The following is a 19,544-nucleotide window of genomic DNA, read 5'->3' as shown; positions in this document are numbered from 1 at the left end:
TTGCTATTTCAGGGAACCAATCTACCGCCTTCAAGGCAAATTGTACGAGCTAAGTTCTGTAAGCTTTATTGTTGCTTTTTCATTTAGCTTCTCAGAGGGCAAAGTTGTGTCTAACTCAGTGGTTTGAATACTTGCTACTAAACTATTTAATGTTAAATGGTCTTGTCTAATACTTCCTCAAGAAAGTATAACTGCAGTTCACCACTTAACTGCTACTAATTTGCTGTTACAAGTATGAACTAGTATAACTTAATGTTGTGGAAAACTTTGAATAAAATTAATATTTCAATAATGTACTTAATTTTTCAAACTAAAATGACTAACTGGTGTTTATCTTGTCATATAAATTGGAAAGTGGTTTTTATCTGATGTAAGTGCCTCTATAGAAAACCTCTTTCTGAAAGGTGGGCAAATAAATGTCTGGTAAGCAAAAGGAAACATAAGCTCTTGCATAAATGAACGTGCTGTTTATGGGTACAGGTACTGTTCTGGGTATTTTGTTCATTACTTCTGATAGAAAAAGTGAGTTTGTAAATAAATTTAGAAATATTTAAAGCCTTTTTAGAATTCTTTTCATAGCACCAGGAGGATCAATTATCGTGGACAAACTCTTTTCTAACCTTTCCACCTCGTGAGTCAATAAATACGTGAATGCCTTTAATATTGCTAAGGAGAATTAATTGTTTAAACAGCAGTTAATTTTGTAACAAGTTACTCCTGGCTCAGTGATGGTTAGGTGTAGGAAGTAAATCTCTATCTCATGTACTCTTTGGTAATATCTATGATGAAAACATACTCATTGTTTCCAAGTTATTGCCATATCATCAAATTATGTTAGTTATCACTTCAAACACACTTAAACTAAACTGATGTTCAATAAAGGAAAAAGGACTAGGCAGCATTAACAGCAGATGAATTGGATCTCTTGGGAAATCAAGATCATTAAGTTTTCCCAAAATAGTGGGATGCTCACTTGCAATCCATTGCTATTCTTTTTTTGTAGCTTGCTTTGAACTGGAATGATGCAGTTAACTATTAACTATTTCTGTGTAACTCAGAAATAAGATGAGCGCTGCGATATTGCAATTTTGGAAGAAGTGTAATGCCAAAACCTCGTAACATGTTTTTGCTCCTTTTTCCTCTACTACTAATTTATCCTCTCACGCTTAATCTTTGGCCTTCTTTGTTTATCTTTTCTTTGCTACCGCCTGAGGTTTTGACCTGACTCCACAAAGTTTCTTTCTAAGCCACAGGTTAGTCTGTCTTCTAATTTGCTTAAAATAATCAGTGTAACGCTTGGTTTTACACAGCACACTAGCGAGATCTGGTTCTTGAAAGCTGAATTACTCTTAACTATGTATTTTGTGTTGAGATTTGTTTTGGTGACTAAAATTTAATGTTTATAGCTCCCCTTCATGAGAAACCTTGTAGATGAAGGTTTCATTGCTCCATGTGCCCAACTGATACTCTGTGTGTGAGAATGCAAGATGCTCAAACTACAGAGAATTGTATATAATTTATATGAAATTCTGTTTTATGTTTTACTTCTGTGGCAAAATATACTGCTGTGCTTGAAGTAGCCCCTGCCATTGGAGATGGGGCTTAATCTGAACTATGAGTTTCAAATGACTGTCCAAGTGATTTGGAATTTTGGGTTTAAAGGCATTGGATGACCTGCCTCTTCTGTCTTGTTATGCCAGCGGTTCGATTCAGTTGTTCTGGTCATGAGTAGCATTCAGACCCCATCAGTTGGCCTAAATTGTAGTGCTAATAAGTAACTTTTCCCACAGTAACCCTTTTTTCCCTTCCATTTCTTAATCCTCCTTTGTTAGTTTGCTGCTTTTTTTCTTCAGATACACTTAAACCCATTTACCTTGCGTGACTCAGGAAAAAAATATGTTTACAGAATTTTTTAATGCAAATAGATGGAAACTTGTGCCATGGTCAACGTGGTGGTCATGAAAAGTCATGACAAGGCTGTTCTGTTAAGAAGTGACAGTGTTTCTGTAAAAGAGGTGACGTCCATGATGCTAAATTTTAGGACATCCTTGAATGAGTTATGCTGCAATTGAGTTTTTACCTTATCAAGAATAGAAAAGTATTGCTGTTCTAAATGGCCTTTAACTAGATTTTCTTCTGTTACAATTCCTTTGTGATTGACTCAATCACCTCAATCTTTGTTTAACTACATTTGAAAGCACGTTTCAGTCTTTCACTTCTGACTGCTTTGGTTCAGTGAAGACTAGATTTGTTCTTCAAAGTAGATACATCTGTGACTTAAAAGGTCATTATTTTTATGTGATGTTTAGTGATTTTTGGGTAAGCAATGTCACAAGATCTCAGTTGTGTTCAGTATCAGAACGGATCTGATCAATTTAGGCTCCAACACTTGGCAGATTACAGTGAAATACTATATTAGGTTTCCTCTCTAATCTGTTGTTCCATTTTTAGGCTTTGTAGTGCCAGAATCTTCGTATTTAAATCCAAAGAACCAATGGCCTGTAAGGATGCCTCACAGAGTAGTTTTTGCAATTACACATGTTGTTATTATAGTGATTGAAAGACAGAGTAGTGCTGGGAGCTGTGTGTTCAAAGCTATTTCAATGGAATTACGTAACACAACTTTAATAGTCATGTTAACAACTGCTGCTGCTTGTGTTGTTGTGGAAGTAGCCAGTCTCATGACTTTCACACTTCTGTTTCTGTCTGCCCAGTCCATTTCACTTCTCTCTAACTTATCTTGAAATCATTTCTCAAATACTTTTTAAATAAATGCAACACTTTCTGATTCTCTAAAGTGTTTCTTTTACAAATACCTTATTTGAATTAATGGAATGAGTAAATCATGCAGCAATGTACATAAAATGTACTTAGTGTGTCAAATCTTGCTTTCCTGTTTATCTGTGATGTGGTGGAGTGTAAGAACAGATGATATGGGTTTTGTGCAGCTGAACTATCAGAACATGACCTTCTTGTGACTTGTTCATGTGCATTTGTACCCTCTTAAGTTTCATTTTTCAGACATCCAGATTAGATATCAGGACCCTGAAGGAAGGAACTTTGTCATCTCTTGTCATCCTGTACATGGAGTCCAACTACCGGTCAGAATATTGTCCTCACTAGCTTCTGGCGACACCTCTATTTTTCACCTTCCTGAAGTTCATAACTCGTGTCACTAATATCCGGTTTGCACAGGATTACACTTAGAAAAATGATATAAACTAATGAAATGGATCTTTTAAATCCAAACCAACCAGAAAATGTACTAGTTAAAACAATAATAAAGCACAGTACTTTCATTTTTCAAGATGAAGTACTACACAATATAGTTAACACAGTAGTTTAAAAAGACCAACATGCTCTTCCCCATCAGAGTTTTTTAAACTTCAAAAATATCTTTGAAAATCTTTGTGCTTGTTGCCTATGGAAGGACACTTATTTCCAAAATACAACTTGAGTTATTTTTTGTGAACTTGTCTGGAAAGTGTAACTGTTTTGCTTTATCTCACTTTGTTTTGTGTGTACACCTTGATCCCTTTCCCCTGACAACAACGCTAGTACCGAGTATTTTCAAAGTGTAGCTCTTTGTAGTTAACAAAATGTGCCTGGGAAACAGGAACAATTCAATTAAAAGAACATGAACCTTAACACACTTAAGCTCATCCTCTGGATTTTGATGTCCTCTGGAACTGCTTCCAAGTATTTTGGATAATTATGATCTGTTGTAGGATCCAGGGTATTTTAGAGAAGGCAGTACCCTGTTTTCCCTGAGGGAAATAGATAAACAGGTCTAGAAATTTACATGTGAAAATGATGTACCCAAGACACTGCTACAGCTTGGAGTCCTGCTCTTCGTGCAGTGTTGTGTGGGAATGACAGCTGGATCTAATCCTCAGCACACAGGATTTTTGAGGAAACAACTGGCAAATTCCTTTCCTTCACAAGACAGTGACCAATGTTTGTATTAGCAAGTCAGCTTGTTTCTGTCCACACCCTGTGGTGGTTATGCATCTATGGGGACATGTGTTGGACTGGAGCAAGACAGACTTTTGGAGCTCTACAACTAATACAGCTCCTACATTAGAAGTATTAAAAGCTTCATTACTTTCTAAAGGGCTTCTAGAAGTTAGATTTGAAAATCTTGGCTTGGTCTGTTCTGAGACCTCTACCACAAATGCCTTCTTGTCAAATTGACGAAATTTGACTCTTGCTAACATGCTATAAAGCCTGTGGTAATGATGAGGGGCAGCACTGAATGGAGTAAACAGAGTTCTGCTTCCCTTTCTTTTTAAGTGCTTATCACCTGTAAGGTTCTTTAACATGCTAAGTGCTGTTTATTGTTGGTTTGCTTCTAGGAACCACCTCCTTATCCACACTGTGATGTCTGTCTTCAAATCTTTTACTCTCTCTGGGATCTGTGTCTAAACTAGTTCTCAGTAGCGTGCTGGCCCAGCTGCCTATCTGTTCTGGATGTGAATGTCTGCTTTCTGGGGAGCAACACAGCATTTTCAATGGTAGACAGCATCATTCCACAGCATCCTCTCTCACAGCCTCTTATTTCACTTTTTCTAGAACATTAACATTTGCAGTCAAGTATTTAGTCAGCTGTAGCTCACCTTGTTGTGGAGCTAAGTTTAAGGAGTTGAGGAACATTGATTTCCTGGATTTTTTTTTTTCATAAAATTGGTTCCATTTGCATTTGTGTTGTTTAGCACAGGAAAAAAAAAAGGAAATTAACTTGATTGCTCAGTTTGTGTGGCAGCTGCCTGAAGGCCAGGACACTGGCTATATGTGCATGTTGCTTGTTTCCAATTAAAAGCACTTCAATAAACATTGTACAATGAAACGAGGATTTGATAGGTAATCAGGTTTGTATCAGTATATTTCCCTTAACTTGCACTCAGACAAGCATTCCATGTCTATTTGTACTCAGTGATGCCCCCTCTCCAGCCCCTCCCAACCCAGTAAACATGAATAGTAAAAATCATTACAAACTTCTGCAGGAACCTTTATAGTACAGGCTATTCCATCCAGCCTGCTCATGCTATACCCTTGAGTCTCTCCTATGGGAGTCACATTATTCTCTCATAGTTTGCTGAGTCTTCAGAACAAATCAGTGTGTTCTTCGTGATTTTATTACAGACTGAAAACCCTTAAACTGTTTTTGGTAGTGGTTTTCTTGCACTGCTAGCCTGGATGGTAGTGTGTAGGAAAACACAGTCATCTTATTTGAAATTAGACTGATACTCTTGGATTATCAACATTACCAATGCTTTTACTAGCTTTTGAGGTGCAACTGCTGAACTCTTTCTTTGATTTTATGAAATATAACTTAGTCTCTTGCTCTGTGCACAACCACAGCTGTTTTTTTTTTCTCAAGGAGCTCACATGAACATGCTTGCTGAGTGAACTACGATTCTGAAACTTTTATAGATGACAAGGAATAGATAACGAGCAATGTTTTTCTCTGGTTATCTGTTGCTGTTTATTTACTAGTCTTGTAAAGCCCCCAGAGGAATGTTGCAGTCCTGTGTATTTCTCTAAAAGCAAGAAGAAACTGATACTTGGTCACTCAAGTCCATGTCTGTGGGATTTGTTGAAATTCTGAAGGGATTCACTTATTTTTTTAGTCTCAAAGCTTTGTAGGCAAGCAAAGGATTTTGTTGTGGGGAGAAACAGAATAGCTGCATCTGTTGTCTTACTGGGATTGTGATAGGAAGGAATATTTGCTTTCTCATGTATGTGTTGACAAACAACGAATGTTTTAATGAAATGGAACATTTCTGTATGCTCCATAAAGCAGTTCTCATGATCAGTCTGTCTTCGTCACTTCTGGAGTTGTCTCATTCCTCTTAAGTTTTCTTTTGTCTCTCTCTTTGCATGATGTAGCCAACTGGTCTTAGTAGTCATAGGTATTCTGTTCCTATCTGTTATTTCATCCTTGGCTTATACTTACTTTAAGTTCTGGTTTATCCATTTTTCCTCTGATTTTAATTGCTGCTTTAGGATTCTCCCTCCCCTTCTTTTATTTTATGAGAGGAAAATATCTCTCCTATACCTCTCCTTGCTGCAGCCTATCTTGGTTTCATATTAACTGTAGAAGTCCTCTCCACTTTGTCACTTGATTCAGCCCCTTCTGGAAATTCCCAGTGCATGCCAGAAGCCACTCACTTTGCCAGAATCTAGGTACTTTTCCTAGTATCCAACTTTATAAATGACCTTAATAATTAGACTAGAACAGAGTAGTTGTAAGTTGGATTCCTACAGTGTGTTGTTATACAATAAATAAATATCTTCAAGTTTACATGATCGTTATTGCTCTCATTTCCTGTAAGTAAAACTCAGTAATACTTTTCTTTCTCCCACCTTTTAACTGAAAACACCATATTCACTTTGTTACTCTCTTTTTTTTTTTTGAATGATAGGCACCTGCAAAAACTCTTGGGTTTGGCAAAGACTGAAAAAATGCACCTATTCTTGATTTGTTTAGCAGGTTTTTATTTAAAAGAATGAATGCAGCAGCAGATTTATATCAAGTGAATAGTGAACTAAACTTGTGCCTGACTGCACCTCTGCACAGGTCATCCGGAAGGGTTGGCTGACCATCAACAATATTGGCATCATGAAAGGAGGATCCAAGGAGTACTGGTTCGTTCTAACTGCAGAAAGCTTGTCCTGGTATAAAGATGATGAGGTAAGGAATTAAGAACTTCTTTTTCTACTGGGTAAAAAAAACCCCTGTATTTATTCAGTCTTCTGATACCAACTTAAAATGTCAATTCAGCTTGTACAGACTTGAAGCAAAGGAATGTTCTAAGGTTTTACTTGTGTTCTTTAAATTGTGTGGTTTTGATATATGGAGAATGTTGACCCTTAAAGACTTTTATTGAAATGTTGGTAGCAGAAGTATGAGGTATTATGTGCAGTGCTTTTGGTTTTTATTTTCCTTTTTCCCCTCCTTTTTCTGTGGTTTGTACACATTAGTCTTAAAACAAACAAAAAACAAAGCCTGTTCTGGTGGTTGTCCTTTGCCTGTTTGGACTGCTCTTGCACATCTGCTGTAAACTGATTGTAAATTGGATAAAGTTACTTCTAAATGTAACTACAGCAATTGATTCAATGATAAGAATTTTCTTCTGGGCTCGTATCATGAGAGGATGAAAAGCCTGTCTGCAGAGTTCCAGTTGGTATGGATTTAAAAATTTGACAAAGAACATACCTTGGTAAGAAATATCACTGCTGATCAATAAATCTGAGGTGAGTAGTGTGAGAACTGGAAGAAGCATTTCTGGTAAAGAGGACATTCAGGTTGCTTACTTCAGTAAATAATGATGTTAGGCAGCTTATCTCTTCTCTTGAATTATTTTTTCAGTGGTGTTCAACAGTAATGATATGTTCTGTCCAAAACTCCAGCAGTCATCTTGTTAATTTTTTTTAAGGTTAACATGGGATTATTGTCTGGGTGATTATTATCAGCTTTAAAATAAAGCTTTTGTGACTTTTTTGCTTTTAAGGTTTGTGTTGACATTTGTAGAAAAGTTGGACTACATTGAAAAAAACATATTCTTTTCTGACTTTTTTAAAGTTAAATGTTTGCAACAAATTTAGTGAGTTTTAGGGTGAATCCGTTCATTGAATGGAAGAGGCACAAGTAAAGAGAGAGTTTTAAATAATCTCTAAAACATCACTCAATCTTTGCATCTTATTTTAAGTAATAATCAAAACATCAGCTATGTTTTGATCAGGGTGAGTCCTGGCAAACCAGGGAGCTGATGACAGGGACTGTGTGCAGACAATTCATGCTCTAATTAAACTAACGTAGCATTTTACTGCAGTGGATTTTCTAGAACCTCTTGGGAGAGGTCCTGCAATGCAATCTACAGAAGCCAGAGCTCTGCTGAGTTCTATGAATCCAGACTGTGGTACCTACCATAGGTAGCTACTTCAGAAATACTGCTGACAGGGGGAATTGTACTGGCCAGTAGTGTTCTTTTCCTGAGTGAGTAGCCATCTTGGGATTGACTTAAGACTGAGGGACAAATGAGGTCAATCTTGAAGATTTTGCCCCTTGTTCTTTTATTTAAGTGTTAAAGGGATTCAGATGTATTTCCTGTTAACAGAAAAAAAGTGCCTATCAGACAGAGGGGAGGAGCCAAGTGTCAAAAGGGGAAATTTTATTCTCAGATTACCGAAATATAAATTGAAGTATTGTATTGCAATGACACAAAAGTGATGCAAAAGAAATGCAAAAGTGCCTTTATGAATTTGAAGCGATTGGTTTTTGTGATCTAACTGGACGCTACCAGAACTTGTCTTAGATTAGGTACAGTTAACTATAACTAAGTGATGTGTTGAGTGTAACACCTCTTGTTCTGTCTAGAACACTTTTATGTTCTGTTTGAAGCACTTGGAGGAGCATCCAAGATGTGCTTTGGCAATTTTTTGAGGAGTTTTGGTGTGGCTTTTTTGCACCGGGTCTTTGTTTAATGTAAAATATAAAAATTCCTGAAAATACTGAAGGAATGTCTCCTGCCATGCAACTTCAAAAAGAAATGGTTTGTTTTGATAGTCTGCTAGGGAGAGTCACCTGGGAATCTCAGAATAGTACATGGAAGGAAATAGCCACTGCTGATTTCCATATGTATATTGTAAAATAAGACCTCTTAATTGCCAAACACTCGTGTTTTGAGAGTCTTGAAAATACCAGTAATTGATTCAGATCAATATGGGAGATCACTCAAGAATTTCTTAAAGTGGCAAGAAAAGATAATAGTACTATTATCTTTATAATAGTACTTTATAATCTTTATTATCTTAGCATAGTACTATTCCATGCTTTGCTGATGTTCTTGCTGCTGATGTTCTTGCTGCTCATGTTAAGACATTCCTCCTTAAGTACAGATTTGCTGTATAATTTCATTATTCTGTCCTAGGAAATAGTTTGCAAAGCTGTATTGGCTTTTTATTTATTTTTTCATTTACTGGGCTTTTCTCAGTAGGACTCCAAAAGCTAGTAAGGTCTACTTTAGGTGCTTTCTGAAGAAAGTCAAAGCCAGAGCTTGACCATGAGGTTAGTCAAAAGATGAGTGACTTGTTTCAGAAACAGAACTACTGGCCTTGAAAATAAAGAAGCAAATGTTCAATCTCCTGAGTGAATTCCAATTTTTAGAGTTAGATTTCGTCTCCTTAAAAATGTTCTCCTCACTTTCAACTTGGTTTGGTAGTTGGAACATCCTGTTATCAGATGGTTATTGAAATGACTGCATGCTGTTGGATGTCTGCTCTGGTAAGATCCCTAGCCTTCAGTGATGTGTGAAGTGATACCCGTGTTTATGTGTCTGGATGATGCCCGGGTTGTGCAGACTGTGAGGTCGCGGTGAGTTCAAATCCCCTGTGCCTCCTTCTCAGACCTATCACTTCTGCAGTCCTTAGACAGTAGCAAGAGCCTCTCCACTGCAACTGGGGAAAATGCAGAGTCAGGTCTTGCCTTTGCTCTCTTGCCACAGTGATGAGTTCATTCCCACTATGCCTCCACCCCTGAGTGAGGAATGTTGTAGCAGCTTGTGTACCAGAGAGCTCTGACAATATACTTTACAAAGCTACAGCGTTTGCCAGGACCTCTAGGGCTGTGTACCCCCTCTAGTGTAAGCTGAGCCCATTTTCTATAGTCTGGAATTTACTCTGAGTTGAAGATCACTCCCTGAATGCAAATGGTTACTTGCCAGGGCCATGAGAAGGATTTAAATTATTTCCTTTATTTGTGAGCTGCAGCTTTCCTAAGTGAAGAATCCAGTGGAATACATTTTGAAGCAAGTTACTTTTCAAAAAGATTTCAAAAACTGTTCTATGATATCAGTGTTAGAAGAGGAACGATGGGTTTCTGAAATGGTTTTGTTGCTGCTCAAACATACGAGACTTTATCCTTGATGACATGGGAATCAGTGCTTAAGAAAGCTTTTTAGGCTCTTAACTATGGGAATATTGAGTTGATGCTTGATCAATGTGGTTAAAACAGTTAGAAAATCAATTATGTGAATACTACTTTGGATTAGTTTCTGACCTTGCATACAGTTGCTTGTGTTCATTACTTTGCTATGTGACCACTACCACGACTTTGTGTTTTTCCACTTGCTTAAAATGAAGCAAGGAAATTACTGTGTGCCACTTTGAGGCTGTAGTGAGTACAAGATAATCACGTTCATTGACCTCAAAAATCCAGATTTCTTTATAGAATAGTCTATGTAATACTAGCTAAAGTATTATAAGGCATATCTAGATGCACATACAAAAGATTAGATCAGCTTTTTAGCTCTTCAGTTGTTACTATTCAGTGTCACAAAAAGCTGTAAGCCTTTTTGCTAAGCTTCCTTTGAGAGTCAAGATGCAAATAGGAAGTTTGTGAATTAGCCACTTCAGCTTTAGGATCAAACGGCTTTGGGGAATGCAGAATGCCATCCTAGCTTGTGAATCAAAAAGCTCTTTGTTGTAAACAAAAGGATGCCATTTGTAAATGGTCAGAGAATGTGATTTTTTTACTATTCTTTTCAAAAGCATCCATAGATTCAGCTAGCATTATTGGTGCAAAAGATGCCAAGTTGGGCTCTAGGATAAGAACTTCTAAAAATGTGAATTTTACATTTATTGGGAAAATGTCTTTTTGTCTAATTTCCACATAAAATATTTCCCTTCTGTTTCAATAGGAAAGGATAGTATTGTCAACATCCAGTGATGCGGTTTGTATTCTAATTTTACAGTTTATTTCTATTTGTAAAATTCTATGTGATTTGGGAGGCAGACATGAAAATAAGTGAGGAGGTGAGAGAGTGGAAAGAGAGGAGTTACTCTAAGGTCTGATATTGTGTATGTTTGCAGAATGAACTTGCCACACAGTAACCTGCTCTCTGCTTCTATGGCTAGCAGGAATGTTAGTGATTTTTATACCAACAATAATCTAATAATGCAAGTTGCTGGAGTTATGCCTGAGAAGTAAATGAGAGGACGAAACAAACCATGGTGCCCCAAAGCTGCGCATAAATAAAACTTACTGTTAGTGAGTTAATGAGAACAACTAGGAAAAGAGTACTATAGAAAGCACATTAAAATTTCAGCAGTGGGTTTTATTTTATTTTATAGGCAGTGTTGGTTTGACTCTAGGCGGGTTGCAGTACGCGGCTTGGTTACTGACCGGCCATCTGAGATCCAGTGACTCTTGGCTGGAGCTGTTGGTGAAGATGCTCTGGTGTGTCAGAGCGGTTTCCCACTGGCGGCTGTCCCTCAGGCTGGGTTGTCATGCGACTGCCTGTCTGTGCCTGCTGTACAGGTGAGAGGATGTTCTGCACAGCAAGTGTAGACAGGCAGACACATGACAACTCCGTCCAGCCAGTCCCTTGGAGCCATCACCGCTGGTGTGCAACAGTTTGTACCATTCCAGTTTAGGGGGCTTTGTTGGGGGGGAACACACATAACAGAATTAAACTTTAAAGCATTAGGAGCTATAGAAGAAGAACATAACTTGATTTTATTCAGAAAAGCAGCATTTCAGTACATTAGGTGTCATTGTGCTGACGTATATCAGAGACGTGATTTCAACAGACTGATCACACTGAATATTTGGAGAAACAAAAAGGATTGAAGCCATGGTTTATTTTGTATGCAATTCGTACAGGATTTAGCCTGCATATTGTACTCGCACATAGTAATTTAACCAGATGTTTTTACTCTTCTTGGAAGCACAGAAATACTGAAGTTCACGATAAAGGATATGTTTATACAGTACATATTTTCTAGGAGCAGATAAGTACAGTAATCTTGCATGTTAAAAATAAAAATCTTTCTGTATAAATGGAGGAAACCACTTGCACATTAACCTAGTTAAAGAGAATGTGCTGGCAAGGAAACTGGTTGCATTTTATGTCTGGCTAATACATTAAAGCTATACACTTAAAATTATATTTCTTTAGTGTTTTGCTTTGTATATTATTTAGATCTAGCTTTCTCTCAAAATCTGTACTTCATAAAAAAACAAAATAACTTTGTAGAGCTTCAGTAAGTCTTACAGTTAAACAGAGACAGTGCTGTAGATCAAATGCATGCAAATAGCATCGTTTCGTATCTCGAGATGTGGTGCTTTGTAAACCTTCCTGCATGCAAAATACAATGTGACTGTAATCTCATATTGCAATGACATTTGCAACATCATTGGGGTGTTATTTCAAGAAGTATAAAACACATTGTAAGCTTAAAAGGGGAAAAGAATAATTGTATTACTTTTCTATACAGATTAAATTATTCTGGTTTATAATGGTGTTCTTAAGTCCCTGTTGCTCACTGGTGCCACCGCAGGTAAGCAACAAACCTGTGCTTTCAAACCCTTCTTTACATCCCATACAGAATAGCAGCAAAACACTTTAAAGTTTCAGCCTAAAAACTGGTTTTAAGGGGGGTGAATTTACCAAAAGGCTAAAAGTTGGGATAGTGTCAAAGTTTTAAATTAATCTAATAATCAATTAACACGTAGTTATTCAGGTGCTCTAGCTCTAACCATTATTTTGTCATAAAGAAAAGGCTACAGTATAGTTAATAGACAAGTCGAAGCATGCAAATTAAATTTATCAGCTAAATGAATGCAATTTTCCTTGAGCCTAACAAGGTGGAATGCGATGTCTTAAAATAATTAATCGAGCACAGATATGACTAGCTGATTCAGATATGAAAAATCTATTCTAAGACATTAGTCTCTGACTTTGTAATACATATACTTAAATTTTTGTGACTCTAAGTAAAATTTTCAGTGTATGCTTTCAGTTGGCGTGTCTTCCCACCCACTTGGTTTTTTTAAAGAAAAACAAAAGTGGCAAATTAGAAGTACTTTTAAAATAAACATAAAGCACTGCTGTTTCATTGCTGCCTTTAGTTGTTAAAGAAATCAAAGATCTAGGAGAAAATAAGATCTCAGTTTCTGTGTTATGGGTATTTCTTGAAATAACAAGGAATTGTACAATAAAATACTTGCAACCTACAGTATAAAAGAATTGGAAGTATGCTTTTTAATTAATGGGTTTTCTGTTAAAAACTATCAGGGAGGTTGTGCTCAGAATAAAAATTTGAAGTGGAAAAATTGTGCGGTCTTTCTAATAACTGTACACAAAGAGAATTCATCAAAGAATCAGAAAAGAGTGTACATCTTGAACTGTAGCAAATTCGTTGAGTACTACTAATGACTGGATTCCTGTCTCCTTAATTCTTATTTAAAATCTTAGATTCCTTGAAATTGCAGTTGAGTCACTAAAAGCCCATACTGCTGTTGAGTGTTATCGAGTCAGTAAAGGGCTTGAGAATATTATAGAATACTTACAACAAAAAACCTCCCTCCAAAACAAGTCATGATTGCCAATATTATATTTAGAGAAAACTATATTAAGGATCTGACTTTAAATATTAGTACCTTGGAAACTGAATTGCGAATTGTGTTCTCTTCAGCTATGATCAGGACTTTTTATTTAAGGGCAGGTTGTTATTTTTAGATGCTGTTTTGCAATGCATCGTAAAATGCAGTAGAGAGTACAGTAGCATTATTCAAGAAAGTTTCATTCTTAACTGTGGCATTTCCTGTCTTTTTGTAGGTTTAAACCTAACCCTTAATATTATTTCAATTAGGGTTACTATTTTTTTTAAATAAAGATTCAGAAAGAAAAGGCTTTTACAAGTCAATGCAAAATAATGCTCTTGATTTTTCTTTCAAACTCCAAAATGCTAAGGTTTAGAGGTTTTTATTTTCCAGTCAGCTTAACAGATTTTGATTAAATTATTATAGTAATTAAACATCCTATTTAGAAGTTCAGAAATTTTCTGCATGATAATATTTTGGTGATAATATTTTCCATATAGGGATGGTACTTGGGTGGTCTGCAGAAATGTCTGTGGCTGCACGGTGATAGCACAGGAAGGAGGGGGCAAGAAGCACAGAGAGGACATCAGTATCCTTTAGTCCTCTGAAAATACAGACGTGTTAAATAGCACCGGTAATGATAATGCGGAAGACAACTTGCAACTTAACGACAAGGCAGAACAATGCCAAATGACATGATTTTTTTGGAGTTAACTAGGTTTTTTCACATTTGGGTGCTTATGTGATCTACATTTATTTCTGTAAAGTTAAATGGCTTTCCCTCACCCTTTGCTTTTTTCCCTTTCTTAAAAAAAAAATTAAAGGAATATCTAGAAAAGGTTTGAAGTATTTTCTTCCTCTTCCCTGTTTAATTTCATTGAGTATACTAAAACCACTTATACTGCTTAAATATGAAACATGGTCTGTTATATTGAAACACTCAGCTATTTAAATGTTCATACTGGCTTAATTTGCTTTTCCTATTTTTGTGTATTTTATGGTAACGTCAACTTGGTCATTCAATTCATACAACAGCCTTAAGCATTAGTATCTTCCTGGTTTTACAGAACTCTTAAAATTATTTGGTATGCAGTTGGATCCTGCTAGTTTTTTAGTCATTGCAAAAAATAACATTTGGATTTTGTTTGGTTTTTTTTCTCTTGAAATATTTGTGTACAGCCATTTGGTGTTTGTGGACATGCACATTTAAAACCTCTTGTTTTATAACTGTGGAAATCTTTTCTGTATGATTATAATCAACTAGAAATTGTTTCAACTAAAATAGCTCTATTTTAAGAACCAGAGAATCGCTTAATTCACTTTGAAAATGTTTTGATTACTGAGCTGAAGTAGAGATACTTCCTTATTCATTCCTAACAATACAGGCTTTCTTTCCGTATCTGTTGCTTTGCACACTGCATTTCCACCCTCCCCCCCCACCATCCCCACCTCCTTTCCGAGCCCCATGCCAATGGAACCTCCTAGATCTCAGCCTTACAGTCTAAAAATGTAACTTTGAAGAGTCATGGGTGTATGGGAGGGGAATCACTTCCTAAATCCAGAAAGGTCGTTTAAAATAGAGATTAATGCAAATAGTGGGCTAGAGATAAGAGAAACACTAGTTCCATGTGTTTTCATTGTCCTTGCTTACTTAGCAAAAGTTAACACAGTCTATCTACAACAAACAGTATTTTCACTGAGAGCTATTAGAGACTCGATAACAATACTTCCTTTCTCAATTTCTAGATCAGAATCATAAAAAATTAGAAGTAGGTACACAAATAAGCACTAGACAGAAAAAAATATTTGTGATTACATTCACCTGGAAAGCATAACTGAGCAAGTTCCTTAACAAGATTTGAAAACATTTTTGTACTGCTTAAACAAAATGTAAGTCATAAAACTTTTCAGATTTACTATGCCTAAACCGGCAGTCATATGTAAAAAGAGAGTGAGAAATCTTAATGCATGTTTGAATCTGGTTCCATTCCTTTAATTTCTTCCTGTCTCTTAAGATTTTCTACTAATAATTCTACATTTAACTATATTATAACTCCACTTTAAAGTTGAAAGAGAGTAAAAATTCAGTCTACTTATACTATAATGGATTAAAACCCACTAACTTAATTCTAAAGGTAATAGTGAAATGAAGGAAGAAGGTTGATAACCTATTATATACATTAAAAAACAGTTATTTTAGTCAAAGTACATCAGATTTGATGGGAGGCTAAGGGAAATGACAGTGCTAGTTCTTGCCTCCTAGGCTTAAGACAGCCAGCATAGGCACAATCAAACTAATGCTATGCGGCAGTCTCTCCTCAATAGGACTTGTGATGATTATTGAAGTAGCAATGAAAAAGTTAATAATAATATACATATTTGTAAAAAACCCTCATTTTACAGCATCAGAGTTGTCTAAATTATAACATGCATTCTGCATAATTTACTGGTAAGAATATTGATGGCTGCATATTTATGCTAATTCTTATTATAATATAGCTATTCAAAGCCTTCCTGGCAATAATAAGCATATATAGATGTGATTTTTTTTTTTTTTTCCCCAGTTGCAGTAGTTTGTTACTAGTGTTAACTTCAGGGGAGCTGACTCTGGAGTTCGCCTGGTATCAAATTGCAGCCCAGACTTTTTGTATTATTTTGTCCATGGGGATTTCATTCAGCCTGAGGGTTTTTTTCCCCTACCAGGACAGCTGGAAATTCACCAAAGCAAACTTCTGCATTCGTTTACAAATTCAGGGTTTTTTTTTTGTCAGAGGGATTCAGGACAAAGTAACTTATCATTTTGAGTGTTAGAAGAAATATTAGCAATTCAAAGTATACATGAGAGCGGCAGCAATCAATCGGTGCTGAGCGCTTACAGGCAATGCCCAGCCAGGTATCGGGATGGAAACCTGTTTGTTCCATTTTGTTTATTTATTGGAGTTTTTTTCCATCAAATCCTGAACTTTCACAGGTAATTTTTCCTGACAATCAAATTTTGTATTCTACCCAGCACAAGCCTAGCAAGGAGCAGTCACAGCCTTCCTATGGTTTCCCTCCCAGTTTTCACTAGCACATTTAGCATCGGTTACTTGCAAAGAAGTTTCAGCTACATATAAAATCTAAGTACTGTTTTTCTAAAGGTTACAGTAGCTTAAAATAATATTCATGCATTATTTTCTATTATTATCTTAAGAGAAAATGATCTTTTAAAATTGATCTTCAGATCATAGTTCACAACAGGAGCTATTCAGAATACATACTTCTAGCAAGCTTTTTCTGCATTAAAAAATATATACTCCTTAAATATTTATACTGATTGATACAAGTATAAAAAAATTAAATTTACCTTTTTAGTTTGTGAGGGGAAAAAACAGCTTTATTTTAAATTAAAAAAAAAAAAAATAAGAAAAAAGAAATGACCGACTTTGACTCTACTCTTGTGCACTTCTCTATGCAGTATACCTCTAGGCAATATACCTCTCTCATTTCTTGTATAGGTTTTAGTAAACCATCAGAGCTCCATCTTTCTTGCAGTGATGACTGGAGGAAAGGGGGAGGGGAGTCACCTAGGTTCGCCAGGTCATAGGCCAGGTGTTCTTCCAAAGTAGGCCTTACCAGAATGTCTTCCCCGCTTTACTCTGAAGTCCTCCTTTTTCACAGTGTCCCTTAGCGTTTCTTATTCCCTAGTGTGCAAAACCTGTGAAGAAAAATACTGTATATGAGATCTGAAAGGAGCAATGATTGTCTTCTCCTTGGCAATAGCAACTTGCGTCCCCAATAGTCCATGCCGCTGCTTTCCCTTGCCCAGTCTAACCAATGTGCAGACTACTGTACAACAGCATTGTCCTGAACAGGTAGTCTGAACACTGGGGCGACGGAGCAGGATCTCCGGACGCGTCTATTTATTTATTTTAAATCCTCTTTTAGTCTCGGGGAAAAACTGCCTTCCTGCATCACGGGTTGTGCTCGGCTCTCCCTCACACTGCAGCACTCACTGAAACACACTGAAGTGCTGTGATTTCCAGTCTTGACGTGGCACATTTGCAGCAGACTGGGGATCTGGCAATGAATTTAGGACCAGGAAAAGGGGGAGGGCTGGGCCTGAGAGTCCATATATGGGATGATGTCACCCTGGGGAGGTTTGGGTATGCACTGTGCCGCTGGTGAGACCGCTAGAATTGCCTGCTCTCAGACATGGGTCTGTGTATAAAATGGTACCAGATGTTTTAGTGTAATGTTAAGCAGTCATTTCATCTTCAGGCCAGATTTTTTTCTTCAACTGGGCAGGAAGTGGGCCCCAGTATGGAAAAGCTGTAAAAAGTCAAGATGTACAGTTTGACTGCAGCCAACGGAGAGCGAGTTAATGTAGATGCAGAATTTGCTGCTTTGTGAAGGCTGAAAAACTGCATTTATAAAAAGGATTCTGCTCGGGAAGCTAATGCAATAAGCCAGTACTTATTTTCTTTCTTTTTAATGACTCCAGTTGTGCTTTTCTATTTTGGCATTTCAGACCAAGAAAAGGGCAAATAGGTTCATTTTTTTTTTCTTGGAACTGTCAGCGGCATGCAGGCTGCCGAGACTTGAACAGTAATTAGAGTTACTTCCTGAAAGTGAAGCCCCCATGAAAAGTCTGGAGAAATGTTCTTTGTCATAGCCTCTACATGAGTAATTAGTTCCACATGTGGCCTTCCTATTTCCCTTCAGCTATTTTGGCTGGCTGGTTGAATACTTTGCTATAGCTCAAGACTTAAAGAAGCTTTAAAGTTTTCATTTCAAGCATCCACTGTGAAAATAGCTATTTCTGGTGTCATAATAAATTGCTTCTGGTAGATCAGTGCTATTAGGCCTGGCATTGTTTTTCACTGCTAACCCTGCTGGACCCATTTTTCTTTTAATGGTGCTTTGTGGAATTATTCTGCTAAATTTTATCTTTGATGTTCACCAGATCTATTGAATTTTGCCAAGTATGACTTTACCGTAGATTTTAAGATATTCCCCCCACAGGCAACTATCCTTGTTCTCCTGTAAATTTTTTTCTTTGTTCGTCATACTGTTGAATCTAAGTGGTTTGATTTGGTTTTGTTTTGTTATTTTCATCTGCCTTACTCCATGGTCAGAACAACAGCTAACGTACCAAGTAAGCTCTTCTGAAGTCAAACCTGGAAGTGATTGTATTCACACTGTATGGAATAGTTGCCAGTAGCTCTTTTTCTGCCTAGAAGTCTGAGGTGAATGTTGGTATTGGGAGTATATTCTGAAAAGTGGATCTTCACCAACTTCCTGGCCAGGAATGTATGTAAATCTAAATGTGCGCTGTGAGCTCTGGTGTCCTAAATAAGTTCTGTGTGATTCATTTCTTCCCAGGTGATGGCAGATTCTGAGAGAGCCGTAACTCTTAGAGGCATGCAAAGGGCAGGTTGCAGAACTCTTAACTTCAGGGAGAATGAACACAATAAACTTGGTTGGTGGGGAAGTTGGAGTCTGACGCCAATGAAAAGTAAAAGTGACCTTCAGACTGCTTTGTGGTGGTGGCGGGCCAAGCACTGTGTGTCTGTTTCAGATTGTGCATCTGATTCTACCATTTGGATCACATGGGCTAGCTGGTGTCTAAGCAGTGATGTGGTTTCTTTTATAATTAGTAAAGGTAGAGACTTAAACTATAGAAACAAGTTGAACATGCGCAATGCTTGGCTTTCTTAGAAACAGCAGCACCACATCAAAGTGTAAGAAAAAGCAAGTTGGCGGTCAGGACCTTTTGGGGATAAAGCTGTTCGAACAGAGAAAGTAGAGCACATCATGGATAAGCCACGAGGGCTCCTCTTCTGCACATCGCTGCATGTGTAGGAGCTGGCTGCATTTTTTATTGTATTCCCACTTGGCACTTGCCTTGTGGAAGAATACAATTTCGGAAAGATTGAGTAGTGAGAGATTTTTGTGAGTGAGACCCTCAGTGTAATGGGTCAGAATTTCCCCAGTGAGGAACCATCAGCGATTAATTGCTGCATGTGCCACTTGTCAAAAAAAGATAGTGTTCCAGGGATCTTTTTTCTGTATCAGTGGAAGGGGAGATAGGCTGAATAAAACAGGAGGCAACGCGTTAATGAGCCAGGGAGGCTTAGGAGCGGAGGGAAGTGAAGTTCTGAATCTTGCTGCCGAG

General features: G+C 37.1%; 1 protein-coding gene across 2 annotated transcripts in view; it reads left to right on the top strand.

The window, feature by feature from the left end:
• DNM3 (dynamin 3) overlaps positions 1-19,544 on the top strand; it is a 162,206-nt gene that overhangs the window by 42,077 nt on the left and 100,585 nt on the right. The window contains exons 14-15 of one of the 2 annotated variants that reach the window (XM_062003459.1): positions 13-42; positions 6,581-6,694. In XM_062003459.1, the coding sequence (XP_061859443.1) occupies positions 13-42; positions 6,581-6,694 (144 nt within the window). The remainder of the gene's footprint in view (positions 1-12; positions 43-6,580; positions 6,695-19,544) is intronic. The other variant, XM_062003460.1, reaches the window with a different exon arrangement.

This window comes from Colius striatus, chromosome 10, assembly GCF_028858725.1.
Source record: "Colius striatus isolate bColStr4 chromosome 10, bColStr4.1.hap1, whole genome shotgun sequence".
Lineage (NCBI taxonomy): Eukaryota > Metazoa > Chordata > Aves > Coliiformes > Coliidae > Colius > Colius striatus.
Note: the sequence above shows the minus strand (reverse complement) of the source record. Positions and strands in the feature narration are given on the sequence as shown.